At 41.1% G+C, this 19,855-nt stretch overlaps 1 protein-coding gene across 2 annotated transcripts; it reads left to right on the forward strand.

Moving 5' to 3' along the window:
• Positions 1–725: 725 nt before the first annotated feature.
• Positions 726–18,798, forward strand: AMPD1 (adenosine monophosphate deaminase 1). 2 transcript variants are annotated; one of them, XM_011366716.1, is made up of 16 exons: positions 795–894; positions 2,224–2,235; positions 5,514–5,691; positions 7,005–7,170; positions 9,205–9,370; positions 11,576–11,795; positions 12,296–12,425; positions 13,471–13,665; positions 13,959–14,090; positions 14,870–15,033; positions 16,035–16,161; positions 16,345–16,508; positions 17,062–17,182; positions 17,854–18,027; positions 18,207–18,317; positions 18,631–18,798. In XM_011366716.1, the coding sequence occupies exons 1-16, from the start codon at positions 873–875 to the stop codon at positions 18,784–18,786; spliced, it is 2,238 nt and encodes a 745-aa protein (XP_011365018.1). In that variant the 5' UTR covers positions 795–872; the 3' UTR covers positions 18,787–18,798. The 2 variants fall into 2 exon arrangements, with proteins under 2 accessions (XP_011365027.1, XP_011365018.1); XM_011366725.1 differs by lacking the exon at positions 2,224–2,235 and having other exon boundaries at positions 726–894.
• Positions 18,799–19,855: the final 1,057 nt, after the last annotated feature.

The following is a 19,855-nucleotide window of genomic DNA, read 5'->3' on the forward strand; positions in this document are numbered from 1 at the left end:
AACTAAGACTCGGTGTCATTGCTGAAAAACCACGATATTTTGGTCCAAAGAGCCTTGCCATTTATAAGCAGAATGACTTTGGGCAAGACACTTCACTTCTCAGAGCTCCAGTTTTCTCATTTGGGAAGCAGTACTAATTTGGAATAAGGTACTAATTGCCTTACGGGGTTGTAATTAGGATCAAGTAGATAATGTTTGCAAAGGGATTTATATACTGTGAACACGTTATTCTTTGTAGAGTGGGGGTAACAGCATCCTAGATGGCAGCTGATTTTCTATAATATTTGAAGTAAATTTACTACTTAATTTGTTAAGTAGATTCATCAGTGAATTTCTGCTAATTCTGGGATATTTCTCATGAAAATGTGTGTGTGTATGTGTGTGTGTATATGTGTGTGAGCTTGACAAACATACCAGCATATTCGCCAATCATAGAAAGCTGTTCTCATGAGTGAAATCCTGAGGACCTTGGCTTTCCAGAAGCCTGGAAAACTCCACTGTATTTCACTAGGGTAGAAAATGATCATCACTGGTTGAGTCATAGAAGAAAGCCATACTCGAAGATAATTCAATCTGTAGGAAGACTTAGGGAGTATTGAAATGCAATTGCTAGTCTACCACAGATATCTTTCCTAAAGTCCCAGAGTAAAGACTGAAGGCTTCACCTGTCTTTCACTATCAATTGCCTAAAGCTATAAATAGGTCTAAAGCTCATTTCTCTCCATTTAGCAGGGAAGGGTCAGATTACAGGGGCAAAGCAAAAAAAATAAATAAATAAAACGAATGTCAGGGTGTTTTAGAGTGTCAGTTAAACCCAGTCTTCTCTCTCTTCCCTTCTACTGTGCTACCCTAGAATCAAGGAACCAGCAACAATGCCTCTGTTGAAACTTTCAGGTAGGTGTGCGAAAGTGTTTGGAGAACACAACTTTTAACAGGCAACCATTCCTTTGACTATCACGTCAGCTCTGGTAATCCTTTCTTTAGGATTTATAGTTTCTTTAATCGTACATTGCAGGAGGAGGCAAGACAAGGTTTTCAAATAGTTTTTATTTTCAGTTTTGGGAGGGAGGCAATTTTTAAAAACTATATCCTGCGGTCACAGTTTTGATGATCCCAGTAGAAAAATAGGTAAGATATTTAATATCTATTCTGCTAGTCTGTGCAAACCTGTGCTGCTACACGTCTGAGAAGGATCCTAGCCTATGTCTTTAGCTGTAGCATTAGCTGAAAATCATGAGTATGACGGAAATATTAACCCAATTCGTTCGTGTATTCTGATGGTTCACAAACCAGGTTTGTACACAGAGTGATTTTTAAAATAATAATAATAAGTTATAAGTCTTTTTCATTGTAAAGGTAATAACATGCTTCATATGAAATAAAAAAAGAGAAATTGCACTGAAACATGAAAGTAATAAACACTCATTTAGAGAAACTGGGAAATTCAGGAAAGTAGGAACAACAACAAATAACCCACAGTCCCATCGTCCAAAGATACCACTTTTAACATGTTAATGTGTTTCTTTTTGATCTATTTTCTTTGCAAATTAAAAACAAATCTTTTAAAAACACAACTGTGATTATACATGTCACTTTATATCCTGCCTTTTTTTTTTTTTTTTTTTGCTTAACATTATAACATAATCATTTACCAAAGTACTCCAGACTCTTCCTAAACATCATTTTAAATGGCTGTATAATATTCTAAGTTTCTTAACTAATCCCTTAGGTCCTTTATAGTTTTTTTTGTAAATATAAATATGATATGGGTATAATATTTGCACCTAATTCTTTTTCTGTGTGTAAGGATTATTTCAGTAAAATAGATTCTCAGAAATGGCTGGTAGGCATTACTCAACTGTTTACCAAATGCACCGTTTTAGTTTGCCAGCTTCCAGCTTCATAGAAGAGTTTCTAACCATCGTATAAGAGTTTTTTAAAGTCACATTTTATAAAAAAAGTACCTCTTTAAGATTATGGACATAAATTCAAAGAGACATATTAGAAAGAAAAAGAAAATGAGATGTATAACAACTATATTCCCAGGGCTTTCTAATGGCAGCAAATTGCAGATAAATGGAAAAATGAGGTGTAATTACACATTTCACACACCCCTTTCTTGTACCAATCTACATATTTCTATTCCAAAGCACTGATTAACAGCCACTGTGATCTCTGAAAGTTGTTCATATATTTCATCTTGTTTTATTTTACTTCATACAGCTGAAGAAAAACGTGAGTATTTTGGACCATTTTCCCTGCCATTTGCCAAAGTATCGATTTTAAAAAGATATTATTCCTTAATTCAAAAATGTGGGTATTTTTCAGCAGTGTTTATTAAATGATACCATTGAAAGCCAAACACAGCTTAAAAATGACCATAGATATCCCACAGCATTGTGAATGAACTCATGGATTTTCCGGACTCAAAAAAAAAAAAAAAAAAAATCCATTTTTTAAAAAGAATCTCAAGAGGCATTCACTGCTATTTTGAAATAAAATAATCTTTTTTAGATTAGCTGGGGGGAATCTATTGAATCTTGCCTTAGCAAACCCTCAATTCCAATGCAAAAACAACAAAAAAAAATCGTGGTAAAATTTTGTGACCAGATAAAAATTCATTTTAGATAAAACTATAACTTCAAACATACATTTCCCTCCATCTCAAACTGGACTTGTCCTTTAGCTGACAAATAGGTCTGCCTCTGGATTCTTTTATGAGATGAGATGGGGAAGATGAAAGGCTTACAACCTGTCTTTCCTACCCATTAATAAAGCACTGCTGAGAAATAAGCATGCTTCTCTGGGTCTGTTGGGGGAAGCAGCAAGCATGGTATTCCTTTTCTCAAGAGTCTTGCACTTCCTGCGTTAATAATAATAACCCCCAACTTCTAGATAGGACTGTGTCGTTTTTAAAGTCTTTCCTGTTTAATCTTTATAACAATTCTCTGAAGTTGGCATTATTATTATTAACACCCCCTTGTACCACGATGAATACCAAGGCTCCTAGTGATTAGTGGTTCGCCCAAGGCCGCCCAGCTGTCACAGACGCTTTCTTTCCGCTTCGCCCACTCTGCTTGTTGTTTCTGCCCTCTGCCTATTCTCTAAATGTAGATGCACTAACTTCAAGGCGTTTCCCCTCAGATGCTCCCTTCTCTCAAACCTGATGTGCTCAAAAAAGAACTCGGCAATTATCTATGCAACCCCGAGGGCATCATCTGTCCTTTTCTCTGTGCATCCAGGTTGTCACCAAATCTTATCTGCTCATCTTCTGAAATACCGGTTTCACTCTTTCCTTTCCATAATCGCCACCACTCCCCGAAGTATTTTTGAAAGGCAGAGCTTTTGAATTACAAGTCAAATTTCAGCTGCGGTTACATGAAATCAAAATGACTGGGAGGAAATATCTACCGTGTAATTTTTGGCCATCATGTAAACTACTTCTTGAGAGTTTCTACTTTTCAGCTATCTGTAGTGGCTTAGGGAGATATAACCTTAGTAAAAAAACAATAACGTTTAAAAACATGAAACGAATAAGTGTGTGCAGTCCCAGGTAATCGATGGAAGAGCCAGAGTCCAAGCAAGTAGGATTCGGCTCCTGGGTATCCACTTCCATACTGCAGTTCCTGAGGCCTCCAGCAGCGTTGCCACAGACCCAGCATGACAAGCTAGTTGCAGCGTCATCGTCATCGTCACTGTCATCATCATAACCAACTGGCCTGTTTCCATCTGCCCGTCATGGTGCATGAACCCTCTTCTGACTTCTACTTGCCATTTATCCTTGAGGCGCACGTGCTCGCTTGTGATGCTCAGGGAAGAATGATACAATTCCCGGGGATCGGGTGGGGAGGCATTCTCGGGCCATCAGATGTACCTACTTAGCATTTTAATTGTTCCTTTATGGATCATGGTGCTTGCCAAAGAACTGCTCATAGCATCCAAAGATGCTTTTCAGTTTCAGGAAGAGCTTGAGTTTAATAAGAGAAATAGATGTGTAAAGTTCAGCCAGCATCGTGGGCTTTTCTGTTATTCAGCTGCGACAAGCCAGGTTTTGAAACCTGGCTGACTGACTATTAGTGTTGGTGAAGTTATGAATCAATTACTATCTTCCCAATGTGTGCTTCAGACTATACTAAGTCTTACCATTTATCATTTCCTTAATGGCCCCAAACTAACCCCAAATACCAAATATCTGTCTGACCGAGGCTACCAAATTAAACATTCAGTTTAATCTGGTGCTTTATTTTTCTTAAAGCATTTCCACGGACATTATCTCACTTCATGTCAGGGCAGCCTCGTGAGCGGGGTTGGGTAGGCATCAGAAGTCTCACTTCACAGATAAGGAACTGAAACAGAGGAAGGCGAAGGAGCCGGTGAGTGCAGAACGGACTTGAACACATCACACGTACTTAAGTCAGAACTGAAAATGTGGCATTTTGGAGATCTGCATAGACATTGATGGGAGCGAGAGCGTGTGTGGGGGTGTCTTTTTCGCTGCATGCAGTTTGCTTTGTCATCATGCGAAGAATGTTTCTGTCTTCTGTCGCTCCAAATAATTAGCTGTTTGCCATTTTCATTATTTGCTCTCTGCCCTTTTCTGGAAATGCCGAGAGACTTTCAGAAGTATTAGAGGTTATGACTCTTCAGATGGAAACCACTGAGCGTCTGGAAAACACAGTTGAACTTGACAGAAGAAGCAGATATTTGATGGCTATCACCACCCTATCTGATGAAACTGGTTTTCTTGTATCCTGAGAGTCTTGAGGTTGTTCGTTGCTAAGCTAAAGGTCCCCTTTCCACCCATTTTAAGAATGGAAAAATGAAAGCTTGTAAAAGTAAAAGTGGCTTTTCAAGGGTCGTTCATTATGGAAGGCCACGTGTCCACAGAAACAGGACTTCCAGTACTAGATAGTTCATTTTTAGTGGCCCTCTCCCCCACACTACCAGCAGCATATCCCCAAGTTGTCAGAATTCGAGGAGGAAAATGAGGTGGTGGTGTTGTGAGAGAAACACAATTACCTATCCTGTGAGGAAGAAAGAACCTAAAGTACATATTTATTTTTTAAAAAACAACTTAGGCTGATTCTCTTTCGGAAGATGATAGAGTTTTTCTTCCAAAAAACAACCCTATGCACTTCTTCAAAACCATCAGAAAAAGTCAACCAGCCTAATAGGAAGAACTATGTTGCATGGTTACTATGAAATCACCTGTCAGAAACAAGTGATATCACATTAAACACTAGTCCTGCAAGAGCCCAGTCTCATCTTTAGGACCGTCCTGAAATGCGCTGTAAAAATCTGACCCGTGTTTCTGAGAACAGGTTTCCAAGCTACCCCCACAAACCCACTAGAGAGAGCAGGTATTGCCCCCATCGTGTCTCTGGGTCACCGGTGGGAGACCAGGGCAGCCATGGGCCCAGGGCAGTCCTTAGAGCTGTGCCTCGCACAGAGCAGAAACGCTCGTTGACTTCTGGGAGAGGACTCGAAGACTAACACATGAACACCTCTTTTAGAAATTGATGATGCAATGCGGAGCTTCGCTGAAAAAGTGTTTGCCTCTGAAGTCAAAGATGAAGGAGGCCGTCAGGAGATTTCCCCCTTTGATGTGGATGAGATCTGTCCGATTTCTCATCTCGAGATGCAAGCACACATATTCCAGATGGAGGCTCGGTCCACCTCGGAAGGCAGGAGGTAAGTGGCGTGGTAGGGGATGCTTAGTACAGGGGGACACAAGGAAGGGGAAATGTCAGGGCAGAGGTTCAGTCTGTCTGGATGATGGTTCCTCTGGGAGGAAGAACTCTGCCGGCATTAAAAACTCCTGCCCCCATCTGACTGTATATACTAGGGCTAGTGAACAATACTGAAGAAGAAAGCAGTGACCCTCCTACCCTCATCCACATCTCCCCTTAGTTGAAGCCTCCCTGTCCACCCAAGTGAGAGCAGGAGCCACTATGCAATTGTTCCAAACCCAAGTGGGCTGATGGCTGCTGTGCACACACACAACCTATGCACGGTGGGTACAGAGACTGGAGCTCGAGGGCTTCATCTGCAGACTCCATCCTCAGCCAGCCTTAGCGTTGTGATATTCAATATGGATCCTGCCCTCTGGCCAGTCTGTCCTCCTTCAGGCCCCAGGGACACAGCCCTGCACTTCTGCCCTCAACCCCTGCCGTCCTATGCCTACGATGCGTAATTCCTGTACCCGCCCCATGGCCCGCCCAATCCCCCTCCACCATGTCTGCTCATTTCCCTTTATTTGAACTACTCTAGTACTCACTATCTGCCACAATTTAGTCCTCAGATCTATATTGATCACTTACCTGGAACCCCTCCTCATGGCACCCCCCACTCTCTCGCTCCCGTTTCATGGAGGAAGAGACCACCCTGCTGTCCTTCTCTTGGGTTTTATGTCTTTAAGGAGAGAGCAACAATCCACCTTTGTGGGCACCCCCATTGGACCCATTACAAGGCTCAAGTCAAAGTAGAAACTCAACAAATACTTGATTGGAGGAAGTAATATTAAGCAACTTATAAGTTCCAGATATTGTGCTAGGCATTTTATATACATTAAATTTCACAGAAATCCTATAAGGAAAGCATTATTACACCATTTTTTTTTTTCAAATGGGGAGACAGGTCACAATTTAAGGAGTATGCACAAAATGACACACATAGTAACTGACACAGCCTGTGCTTGCTTATGGCAGTACTAAACTGCCTACTCTGCTAGGAGTAGACACCTGTGAGGAACAATGTCATGCTGAACGCTTTCTAGTATGTTCCCTTAGGCCCATTGTCCAAGGTACACCGGGAAGAAGGGAACACTGTCATGGGATATCTCCTCCAAATGGTTGGATCCTGTTTTGACACTCAGTCCACATTTTAATTTTTACTTTTTGTCCTTGAAATTGTATAGTGAAATATCAATTGTATAGTGAAATATCAATGAAACTCCCAATGAAGAGCAAGATACACCCTTTCATTTTTTTAAATTTCAAACCCAGGAAAAGGCGTTTCTTCGGACGAAAGACTGTTAATTTGTCCATTCCACAAAGTGAAACATCTTCCACCAAAATGTCCCACATTGATGAATACATTTCTTCATCTCCAACTTACCAGACCGTGCCTGATTTCCAGAGAGTACAGATCACTGGTGATTATGCCTCTGGGGTGAGTCACTCCCTTGTTCCTCCCCGCTGAGATGTAGCTGCTGGGAAGACAGCCTGATTGTTTCAGCTTCTTACCTTCCTCCACTTCCTTTTCAGGAAGGTGTTAGCTCACCTGTTCTTTGTTATACTTCATTCCTGCATTTCAACACCAATGTGCCATGGCTTATATTTCTGCCTTGCTTTCTTCATCCCACTGAGAGAGGTTAGAATATTCGGGGCTATTTTTTCTTTGACCAACTGTCCTCTCCAGTTTTATTACAAATGCTTACACAGTAGAGTATTGCTTGGAAGAGACTCTAGGATGCCACGGGAACAGTAAACTAAGGTCATAAACAACTTGACTTGCTTGTTCTATCCAGAACAGTTGGTCAGTTAATAAATCTGTGCCACATGGACTTGCAGAATCAGCATCATATCAGTGAAACTGCTGTTTAGCCATCAGTCTATGCTCCAAATATAGTTTTAATGATCGGTCCTAAGCCCCCTTCTCATGTAACTGACCCATTTAGGGTTAGCCCTAAGATATTTAAAAGTGACCGAGCAATGAAATCAACACTATTCTTATTGATTCATTTTCTGTACAATAACATGGGTGCTCTGCAAATGGCAGGAAGGTTTTAGACGCTAAATACTAAAATAGAATGTTTAATAGTGACATGGAAAATAAAGTTTGGAGAACTCTGGAATTCAAAGACACAGAACAATTAGGAGACAAACTTGATACCTATGTGCTTGGTAGAAATGAAAACAGGAATTCAAAGGAAGAAGATGCAAGGAAGGGCAAGGTTCAGAGGAGTCAGTGAGACACGGCTGGCCCTGTGCAAGCTGCAGGGCACCGGAAACCGTGGCCTGGAGACTTTGAGAACGAGTATGTTGCTGTGCCTGTTGGCTGAATGTAGCTGAGATGCTGGGCAGCACCATGTGGTCCACGTGTATACCCACATGAGTCTTCACCCTGTTAATTGGACAGAGGGGTAAAGGGGAATCAGAGCTAAATTCTCAAGACCGCTAATCCCTGATGACAATTGATTCGATTTAGTTGGTCCTTATTGAGCCCCTACTCTGTGCTAGGCACTATGTGCTGAGTGCTGAGGACTAGAAGGTGAATAAGATTCAGCTCTTGTCTTGAAGAGCTTATAGGCTGGTGGCCCATTAGGTGACAAGAGAACAAGCAGCCCCACAGACCTAGCACCTGTGCTAGACTCTCTTGGTCAAGGTCAGCAGGTCTTTAAAAAGAGTTCAACCTATTAGGATCAATATCTGGACCACAGACCATTGGTAACAAGCTTAGGTTGATCCCAGCTCAACCTAATGATGATGAGCGTACAATGATTTCAAGTTGTGACTACTTGGGCATACCAGGCCCTGCCAGGGGTCGGGGATGGGGAAGGGGAAACAGATCGGTCAAGGAAATTTCCAGCAGTTCTAAGACAATTTTACTCTAGTCACAGATAAAGTTCTCTTTAAAATCATCCAAAAGAATGACTTCTCACAGGATAACATTCTGATCCATCTATAGCTACAGAAGGCCGTGCATGCATGCCAGGGGTTGAGGGATATGTGACACCTTATTCATCCCCAAGGATTTCCCTCGCTGACCAGCAAGTGGCTTGAATTCTCAAATTAGAGTCACATCTTTCAGTTGAGATACTGTCTTTAAACACCCATACTTAAAATGTCTGTATGTTACCTGGAAGGAAGGAAGGATTTTTCATGTGAGAACGGGTTCTTCTCATCATATATGCTAGATAATCACTCCCATCTAGCAAAAGACAAAACCAAACACAGGACGGTAAGGAAACACCCTTACAACAGGTAAGTTTGAGTAGAAATGGAAGAGCGAGAAAAACGTCAGGACCTGCTCCTAGGGAGGGGCTCAAGGCCCAAGTTGAGGAGGAAGCAACCCCATGGGCAGGCAGGCGAGGCCCAGCTTGGGCTGTGACACCCAGGAGATCAGGGAAGTGCCAAAGGCAACTTCACCCACTTCTCAGATCTTCACAGGAGTGATTCTGATACCCTGAAATTTTCTTGGCAGGTTACAGTTGAAGATTTTGAAGTGGTTTGCAAAGGTCTGTATCGGGCACTGTGTATACGGGAGAAATACATGCAGAAGTCATTTCAGAGGTTCCCTAAAACCCCTTCCAAGTACTTGAGAAACATTGAGAATGAGGCATGGGTAGCAAATGAAAACTTTTATCCAGGTAAATAATTTTCTTCCATAATGCATGGAATGTATATTTAGGTTTAACTGCTAAATATTAAATATGCCCCTAGATTATAAGTAAGCCAGTCTAAAAATATCATAGTCATCTTTGGTTCCATTCTTTCTTCTGCTCATATGTCCAGTCACTCGGTTCAAGTTTGTACAATATTTCTTAAAACTTCTTCTCTCTGCACCATTCCCCAAACTCTAATTTAAGCCTATTACTTATCTTTGTCCAAATTATTGCCATAGCGTTCTAACTGCTCTGCTAAATTCTAATTTCACTCCCTTTCAGTTCATCCTCACTTTGGTGCCAGTTATCAAAACACAGACCTGAGCACATCCTTCTTCTGACAAAAGCCTTTAATTGCTACCCATTACCTACAAAGCTAAGTTCCGTCTTTAGCCTACCATCTGGCCTCCTCACTCCATTTTATTTATTTATTTTTTGAATTGCACGCTCAACCTATTTATAAACTTGTCTCCTCTCTTCCGTTCTGGCTGGAGCACTTCCGGTTCTTCCTTTAGTCCAGCGTTTCCGTGCCCCTGGGCGGTGCTGTTCCCTGCGCCCGCTCCCCCTCCCTCCACTTTTTCACCATGTCTCCAACGTCCATATCCAACCTCATCTTTCGAGATGCAGCCCAAATACTATCATTTCCTGCCTTCCTCTGACCTCTGGATAAAAGTACATGTTTTGACTTTCCATACTCCTTTATTTATATATCTCACTTTCTACTTTCTGCCTTATATAAACTCAAGTACAGATATTTAAATAATCAAATTTTAATAATTTCACAGATTTCGATTGTGTAACTGTATCATAGTTCATTCAACTTTTTCCTACTTTTAGGCATTTAGATTTCTGACTTTTAACAATTGATTTACAATAAGGCTATAATAAACGTCTATATAAACATCTGTGCAATTGTTTTGTATCTTTAGAATTATACTTCTAGAGTTGGAATTTTAAGGAAGGCAAATATTTAAGATTTTTGAACTTTCGAAATCTTGTATTGTTACAAATTTCCAGTCCTACAACTTCCTCTCTGTCATTCTTTTTAATATTAAAATCAATATTAAACATATGGCTAGTTTGGTAACTCATAAAATTGGTTTACCTAGCTTCTAAAATATTGACATTTAGGATGTTTGTCTTGCTTTTGTTTCTCCTAAATTATACTTTATCTCTCTAGTAGATCAAGATTAAGGAAAATTGATATTTGACATAGTAACATTGCATTTCATGTTTTCTTATCTCCTAGTTTTGAATAGAAAAGGTGCAAATGTTTTCTTTCTATATTTTTTTCCTCACTCCAGCTGTCTTAGTCGCCTGCAGAGACTTTTTGATGCCTTGGGCACATATTTGTTGAAAGTGCAGGGTTTGAGTGCTTTACAGGCTGTGACAGCATGGACGTTGTTCTTGGCTTTCTCGGGTTGAAATTGTTAGCGGCAAGAAGGGAACATTTATCTACATAATCCCTAATTCCTAATTCCTTTAGCGGAAATGTACAGCACCAAGAGTGAATCCGTAGGTAACCTATGGACTTTGGGTGATAATGAGATGTCAGTGTAGGTTCACCAATTGTAACAAACATACCACTCTGATGGGAGAATGTGTGTAGTGAGCATCCGTGCGCGCGTGTGTTGTGGGGGGGGTGGGAAGGGGGGCAGGATAGGGATATTGGGAACTCTGTGCTTGGCAATCAATTTTGCTGTGAACCTAAGACTGCTCTAAAAATTAAGTTTATTAAAAATAACCACTCTAAATTAAGATTAATAGAGAAGGTTGGTTTAAATAAGGAAAATATCCAAACACTACCTTTTAACCTTAGTTTTATTTTTATTTCTATATAATTATCTCATAAACTAATAAAACACTATAAACAGGAAGACTTTGATAACCAACTTTAGTAAATAATTAAAATTATTTGTAAGTCGTAGTTCGATTATGTAAAAAGTGCTTCTAAAGAACTTGAAAATCATTCTTACACTAGGCAAAATGTTACAGTTATTTTATGCTACTAATTCAGTCACCTTTGAAAAATAATGTAAAAATAAACTTTAGCTTAGCTCTGGATAATAACAGTTAATGACATACGGGATTCCAAATGAATGGGATTTTATAATATTTCATATTTCGATTATTTTTATGTGGTCATTCATCTTGTGTGCTGATATATTATTCTGTGTTTTATTGAAAAAGTCTTTACCCCTCCTGTGAAGAAGGGAGAAGACCCCTTCCGAACAGATGACCTCCCGGAAAACCTGGGTTATCACCTCAGAATGAAGGATGGTGTAGTTTACGTCTATCCCAATGAAGCAGCAGCCAGCAAAGATGAGCCCAAGCCGCTTCATTACCCCAATCTGGATACCTTCTTAGACGATATGAATTTTTTACTTGCTTTAATCGCCCAAGGGCCTGTGTAAGTGTTTAGCGAGACCCAAACTCCTACTTCTACTGCTGAGTGTAAGAATAAGTATTTATTTATTAAGTGCTTACTGTGTTCAAACGCTATGATATACCCTCCATGTACCTTATTTCTTCTACTCTTCACAATCCTTCTATGAAGTGGGTATTTTTATCATTCCAGTTTTATATGCCGAAACTTTGATGAGTTAGGTAATTTGCCCAAAGTCACACAGCTGGCTGAGCCAGGATTCGAGCCCAAAGCCACAGCACTGTCTCCTCTGACTTTTAAATTCCTTCCCACGTCCTCTGTCATCATTATGTCCAACCTCGATGAGAAGATTAAGCCCTTGGAGCCCAATCCTTTTCAAGTGAGATTAACCACAGAGTAAAACAAATTGTTTGTTCCAATCATGGTTTCCTAAAGGTGTTGAAGGTCCTGATAGTTTTGAAATTGTGACTGTTTTCCTTAAATGTCTGGAATTTTTTAGAATTGTGTGATTTACTTTTTCACAGTAAGACCTATGCCCACCGGCGCCTGAAGTTCCTCTCCTCCAAGTTCCAGGTTCACGAAATGCTCAATGAGATGGACGAGTTAAAGGAGCTGAAGAACAACCCCCACCGGGATTTTTATAACTGCAGGAAGGTGAGCATGTCACACGTCTCGGAGGTCGCCGTTCCCAGGCAAAAACGGGAACCGAATTCGTACTTCTTCAGCAGGACAAGAATGATCCTGTTTTTCTGAGTAATGTAAGATTTCTGCAGGCTCACTGGAATTTAGTGAAAGCAGATAGATTACGTAAAAAACATTAAAATGCCATGTCTATTGTTTTCCATATAAAAAGGTTTACCACATTCTTGCCATAAAAATTATAATCATCATCGACAACAAAAATATCGAAAACAAATAAAACCTTAAAAAACACTCTTCTAGGATTTGAAAGATCTTCATGCTAGTGTTTTGTTCTCCTTCCCAACTGTAAGATGTTGGGGAAGTGATTTAATATTTCTGTTTCCATTTCCTCATTTGTGAAATTGGGAAATATATCTGCTTGCTCTAGCTCACAAGAGGATTGTTAATATCGAATGAGCTAATGATCGTGGAAAACTCATCAGCCGGAAACACTTCCGAGATGTGTTCTGACCGTTTAAGCGGCTGCAGGGACGTGAGAATGGGAAAGACATGAGCAGAGATTCGAGACCAAATCTTGGCTCGACCTCTTGTATCACTTTGGGCAAATAATCTATCGAAACTTCAGCTGACAAAATTGTAATTATAAAAATATCTAACTCATACATGCCATCATTGTGCCATGGCTTCAGAATTTCAATCCTTTCGCTCTTGGGGGCTGAAAGCTGTGGTCACTGCTTCACTTCCAGTTGTGTCTCGGGTAGAGAATGATTCCTAGGGATTTCACGTGGGTCAAATGTGGAAAGTAAATTGTAAATACTGATAACCAAGAGAAGCAGTCATTATTATTGCGTTTAGCCTAAGCTGTCACATCCTTACAAGGATACGAAAAGGTGCTGTGTGTGTGTTTGTTTCTTTGTTTTCTGGACCTTCTCCACCATCCGTCAGGTCACAGCCCTTCTCTCTCCTGCCACAGTGGGATTTGCAGGCACCAGAGCCTCTAACGGAGCAGCATAACTAAAGCTGATGTCGGTTTTTCTTTCTCTGAATGTACACACAGGTGGACACCCATATCCATGCAGCTGCTTGCATGAACCAGAAACATCTTCTGCGCTTTATTAAGAAATCTTATCAAATTGACGCTGACAGAGTGGTCTATGGCACCAAGGAGAAAAATCTGACCCTAAAGGAACTTTTCGCTAAGTTAAAAATGCATCCCTACGACCTGACCGTTGATTCTCTGGATGTTCATGCTGTAGGTTGAAAAGATAATGCCAGTTTCACTGTAACACTTGGAACCCCACATGTCTTTCTCCTACGAACTCTCCCTTCTCAGAACCCTCTTAATCATGCTGGCTCACTGTGCTGACTGATAGCACCCGCAGACAACTTCGAGGTTCACTCATTTGTCAATTGTCCTGGACTCCAGTCTTGGAGGCCAACACCCTCCCATGCTACCAGACCCCTGTTCCTCGTGGCCATTCTCCAGCTCTCTGCATCCAGGCAGCTCTGGGAATGATACACTTTTGTTCCTGTTTCCTGATTCAGGGCCGCCAGACCTTCCAGCGTTTCGATAAGTTCAATGACAAATATAATCCTGTAGGAGCAAGTGAGCTACGGGACCTCTACCTGAAGACGGACAATTACATCGATGGGGAATATTTTGCCACTATCATCAAGGTGAGGAGGAAGCAATCAGATCTATGGTAGCTGGCCTGGTTCTTGCGGAGGTGGAGGCAGAGGGGGTGGGAAAAAAGGGAGAAGACAGAAGGAAGCGAGGGAGGGAGGAAAGGAGAGAGAGAGGGAAAAGAAGGAAGGAAGGAAGGAAGGAAGGAAAGAAGGAAGGAAGGAAGGAAGGAAGGAAGGAAGGAACGAAGGAAAAAGGAAGGAAGGAAGGAAGGAAGCAGGTGCTTTCCTTGGGGCCAAGCACTACACAAATGATATAAGAAATTCTAATATGTCCACTGTAATGATCTTAAGACCTCTATTCCTAGCATAGCTAAGGGGGTGGATTTGAGAGTGATTAAGAACCCAGCTCTTTCAGGCTTTGGAAGTTGTAAGTTCAGGAGGAGTTGGGATTGGAATTCACCCTCATCTTCAAGACTCCCGGGCACTAGGAAGCAGGAGTGACGTATGGAGTTGGGAGACGTGTGTTTGGGGAGGTAGAGGGCATAGGAAAAGCTGAATTTCTTTTGCAGGCGCCTTGGATAGCTCATCATCCTTGGTCTGACATTTTTCACTCCCTACACTCTATTATGTCCTGTCAGTCTTTTATTCCCACTAGACCCCCCTCCACTCTGTTCTCTTAGAGCTTACCCTCGATCATTTCCCCACCCACTTCCTTTCGCTTTCCCTCCCTTCTTCTCAGTACCCATCTCCCATGCCCAGACCCCACAGGTTCAGATCCCTGATTTACTTGTGGGAATTCCTGGCTTTGGACTCCTCTCTTCACTTTGCAGGAGGTGGGTACAGACCTGGTGGAGGCCAAGTACCAGCACGCTGAGCCCCGCCTGTCCATCTATGGCCGCAGTCCTGACGAGTGGAGAAAACTCTCCACCTGGTTCGTCCGCAACCGCATCCACTGCCCCAACATGACGTGGATGATCCAGATCCCCAGGATCTAGTACGTCCCTGCCCGTCAGAAACCTGCCCTCAATCCCACCTGCCTCACCTCCTCCACGCCAACAAGGAATTCGCAGCACATCTAGACAGAAATAAGCTTTGTTGAATAGGACGCAGTCCTGGGTCCCGGGTGCCTGGTTTTGCTCACTCTGGCTTCAGCATTCTTGACCATAGACAGAGGTGTTCTAACCAGAAGGTTTTTTATTTCCGTTTTTTAAAATATAGGACTTCATGCAGATATTTGGAAATGATGAAAACTTAGCTAGGATAAGACCTATGTAAATCTTACTACACATTTTCTTTCTCCCGCTTTCGCCATGTCAAGTTCATGCTTTTCCATTTTCATCTGTACTGGAATGTAGCTCTCTTGTATCGGAACCTCCACCACTGTCTGGAAATGTCTCAACTGCAAGTGCTCCACAATCAATGAGTATTTATCAATGGTACCACCACCTGCTAATTAATTACTCATCACCCTCAGGGATATTCAGTGTCATTGATCTCTTATATAAGTGTTTATGTATTTTCTGGCCACCTACCTCCACGTTCTGTGTGCCCTGTGGTGGTGCAAGACTTTTATCCTGTCTCTTCAGCCCAAAATGTAAGTTTTTGACAGGGGTGGTACTTCCTGTCTGATATCATTAAGGCAGAGAGGCACTAGGTATGGTGGTTTGAAGTGTGGATTTGGGCCAGACTGGCTGTGCTTGAATCCTGGCTCAGTCAGTCTCTTACTAGCGGCGTAACCTTTGGTAAGTTATATGACCTCTCTGTGTCTTAGTTTCATCATCTTTAAAATGGAGTAATAGTGATACCTAACTTACTGAGTTGTTATGAGAGTTAAATTAGTTAATGTTAATGGAACATTAACATTAGTGGACCCAGGATGGACACACTAGGTCTTTTCCTGAACATGGCATTTGGTCCTCTGGTTCCCTCGTACTGGGGCCATTGGTCCTAAAAAATCTTCCTGTCCTCTGAAATTCTCTTCATTCTTGCCTCTAGTGATGTGTTCCGATCTAAGAATTTCCTTCCACACTTTGGAAAGATGCTGGAGAATATTTTCATGCCAATATTTGAGGCCACCGTCAACCCCCAGGCTCACCCAGACCTCAGCATCTTCCTCAAGCGTGTAAGCATGACCCCGGTGGCCTTCGTCTTGATGCATGTGAACCACCCCTCTCACCTGGCCGTGATTAATCCTTGGCACTTATCTCTGATGTTTGGTCCTTGCCTTTGGGAGCCGAAACTTGGTCTGAGGACTGGGACCCTGCAGTCAGATTGAACCCATTGCATGGCTCGCTTCTCTTGACAGATTTCCGGCTTCGACAGTGTGGACGACGAGTCCAAACACAGTGGCCACATGTTCTCCTCCAAGAGCCCCAAGCCCCATGAGTGGACAATGGAAAGTAATCCATCTTACACTTACTATGCCTATTACATGTATGCAAACATCACGGTGCTCAACAGCCTGAGAAAGTAAGTAAACGAGAACGGGAGCCAGGACAGTCTGTTTGACACATCTCTTTCCTCATACACGGGCACTCTAGGTGGCGAGGTCCTGCCTCGTTGCTGGGGTGCTTCCGATTAGCCCAAATCAGAAATTTCCTTCCCTTGACTCACAGTGCAATTTATTATAAAACTCTACACATTTTACCCTTCCTGACATATCTGGGTGAGGAATAGCATTATAGGATTTTCTGGAAATATTCCCCACCTAAAATGTGAGTAGGCGAAATGACATGATGATACAGGTGAATTTCCTGATGAAACCAAAGATGTTTCTATTCAGGTAATCAAATCTTGACTTTCCTCTGTACCCTCATGCTTCTTTTTCAAAAGTCTGCATTTACGAAGAATTAAGATTATGTGGAATTGCCAGTTTTGCTGACTCCTTTGGATGCCACATATTGACACCCTTCCGGACAGTTAGTTTTTCTACCAAATTTTCTTGTGAATCACTCTATACCCAGAACTGTTGCCAGGTCCTAGTCTGTTACCTGCGACTCCTATAGCAGTTACATTTCCCTAGGGAACGAGGCATGAATACGTTTCTGTTCCGACCTCACTGTGGGGAAGCTGGAGCGCTCACCCATCTCTTGACGGCATTCATGACCGCGGATAATATTTCTCATGGCCTGAATTTAAAAAAGGTGAGTTGAAGTCTCTCTTCTCAATATTGACTTTTTTTTTTATTGGAGCGAGGGAATATTTTTTCTCCTTCTTGTCATTCTGTCACAAGTCATTATCAACACTACCATCAAGTTAAAGTAGAATAAAAAAAAGATTTTTGAGATAATTTAGTGCGGTTCATTTTACAGGGGCCGGGAAAAAGAAGGGGACTTGCTCAAGATTGCCTAGCTAGTTAGTGGCAGTGATGAGTTAATGCAAACCACCTGATTTCTATTTTAGAATTCTGACAAAAGATAATTACAGACAGGCCTGGCTTACTTTAAGTGAGTTTTTGCCAGATTTCTTGTTATAGCATGTTCTAAATGCCTCTTGTAAGAGTCAGAACATTCTTATAGAGAAAAAAAAATGTTTCTAGGTGAAGTGTTTTGCTGGAGACAGACCATCTAATTTAGGCAGTTAAAACTCAAAAAATTTGGTTGGACTCAATGCTTCTGAAAATTAGTGATCTCAAATGATTTTATTCTAACAAGTGTTTACATTCAAAAACTATTATTCTTTACTAAGAGATTTAAGGAACGGGTGATAATTTTGTTGAAAGCCAAAACTTGAGGGAGACCACGGGTTTTTGACATTTCTAGTTTCTAGCCCTTTTCAACACCCTTAAATAATTTTTTTCACTTTTCCTTTTCAGAGTCCTGTGTTACAGTACTTGTTTTACTTAGCCCAGATTCCCATCGCTATGTCGCCCTTAAGTAACAACAGCTTATTTCTAGAATATGCCAAAAATCCTTTTCTAGATTTCCTCCAGAAAGGCCTCATGATCTCCCTGTCTACAGACGACCCGATGCAATTTCACTTCACTAAGGTACATGAGCGGAACCTTAAGCGCTACGAGTACATTTTGCTGGGCTGTTGTTTCCCACCCAGAATTTTAAAGCTAAACCAAGCTGTTTGACTGTTCTTTCTGTGCAAGATGCATGTTCTTTTAATGTATTCCTTTTCCTTTCTTCTTTCTTTTTGCCTCATTTAAATACATAACCGAAGGAGCCCCTAATGGAAGAATACGCCATTGCTGCACAAGTCTTCAAGCTGAGTACCTGTGACATGTGTGAAGTGGCAAGGAACAGTGTTCTGCAATGTGGGATTTCTCATGAGGTAGACCTGTCCTTGGCTGGTTGCCCTTCTGAATTTAGGATCTGGGGAAACATGTAGAAAAATTACCCCACAAATCACATGCAGTTACTACGAACAGGGGCTAGAAAGAGTTATTCTATCTCCCTTTTGAGCAAGGGAAGTAAAATGCACTTGACTTCTCAGCAGACCATGCACATCGAGGCACTTTTAATAGCTCGTTTTCTTCTTTTTGCCAGTGGCTAACATAAGGAAGGAATCTTTGTGGAGGATGTAATTATTGTCTGTATCAGGGTAAAAAGAGACAAAAATAATTCTGCTTCTTTTTCTCTTATAGGAGAAAGCAAGGTTTCTGGGTAACAATTACCTTGAGGAAGGCCCTTTCGGAAATGATATCCGGAGGACAAACGTAGCCCAAATCCGCATGGCCTATCGCTACGAAACCTGGTGTTACGAACTTAATTTAATTGCTGAATGCCTTAAGTCAGAATAAAATAAATAAACCAAATAATAATATGGGTGAGATTTTCACTGTAGCATGTGAATAACAATAGTTATTAGTCACTGAATCTCTACTGTGAGCCAAGATATGGGTCCATTAATATTATCTCATTTAATTATTTTCACAACTTTATAAAGCAGATATTGTTATCTCCATTTGGGGGAAGATGAGTGGACTGAGGTTATTAAAGTTACTAACCTGCACAAAGATACACCTAGCGAGTGTATAGTAGTGGGGACCTAGGTTTGTCTGACTCCAAAGTCACCGTGCTTTTCAGGCGAAACAGTGATTAAGGTGGGGCAGAAATACAAGCAATGACTTGTTATGGAGAGAATGTAGGCTTCTGGTTTATTGAATGAAACTTCCTTAAGGCACTTAGACCATTGAAAAGTCTTTTTGACAAGATACAACGGAAGAGTGGTTTTCTTAGACAAAAACAGTTTTATCACAATATAGAAAATTTGTACTTAGGAGTTATTATATTTTGGGAATATATTATTTGGGAAATAAGAATTTAGCTTATAAAAGGATTCTTAGCTTTAAGGATTTAATTGACAATAAAGTTATAGTCAGCTGTAGTGGTGCTTTCAAATGAGTTCACTTACCAAAGTAAGATACACATATAACTTTTTAGAAACATGCCTGTTATTCAAGGTCAGGTGACCAAGTCCTACGAGCCAGACTATACTTCTACACATACAACTGTGTTGCCATCTAGTGGTTGGGCTGATACTTCATTCAAATTATTCAATTAATTTCTGATCAAATATCTAAAGTATCAGGTACTATTCTAGACATCAAAGGTATAAAGAATAAGATTTCATTCCTACTCTCAAGTAGTTCACAGTGCGAAGTTATAGTATGAATGGATACAAATGTGGAAAAGATCATTTTGTGAAATGTCTCAGAGAGTGACGTTTCAAGTGGGAAAAAAAATTAATAGCAAATTCCTGCCTGTTTCCACATTCTCTACAGGCGGCTATAGGCATGGGTGTGAACCTTGACAGCATGTTTGTACTAGTGCTAGTATAAGAGTTCTGCCCTTAGTTTTTGATGTTGA

Source organism: Pteropus vampyrus, unplaced genomic scaffold (genome assembly GCF_000151845.1).
Source record: "Pteropus vampyrus isolate Shadow unplaced genomic scaffold, Pvam_2.0 Scaffold6, whole genome shotgun sequence".
Lineage (NCBI taxonomy): Eukaryota > Metazoa > Chordata > Mammalia > Chiroptera > Pteropodidae > Pteropus > Pteropus vampyrus.

What these genes read in the sequence shown, in the direction of transcription:
- AMPD1 (XM_011366716.1), top strand. Translation starts at nt 873, where the DNA reads ATGCCTCTGTTGAAACTTTCAG. An exon ending in AAATGAAAACTTTTATCCAG is followed by an intron (nt 9,371 to 11,575) that starts GTAAATAATTTT and finishes TTATTGAAAAAG; the next exon opens with TCTTTACCCCTCCTGTGAAG. An exon ending in AATGTGGGATTTCTCATGAG is followed by an intron (nt 18,318 to 18,630) that starts GTAGACCTGTCC and finishes TTTCTCTTATAG; the next exon opens with GAGAAAGCAAGGTTTCTGGG.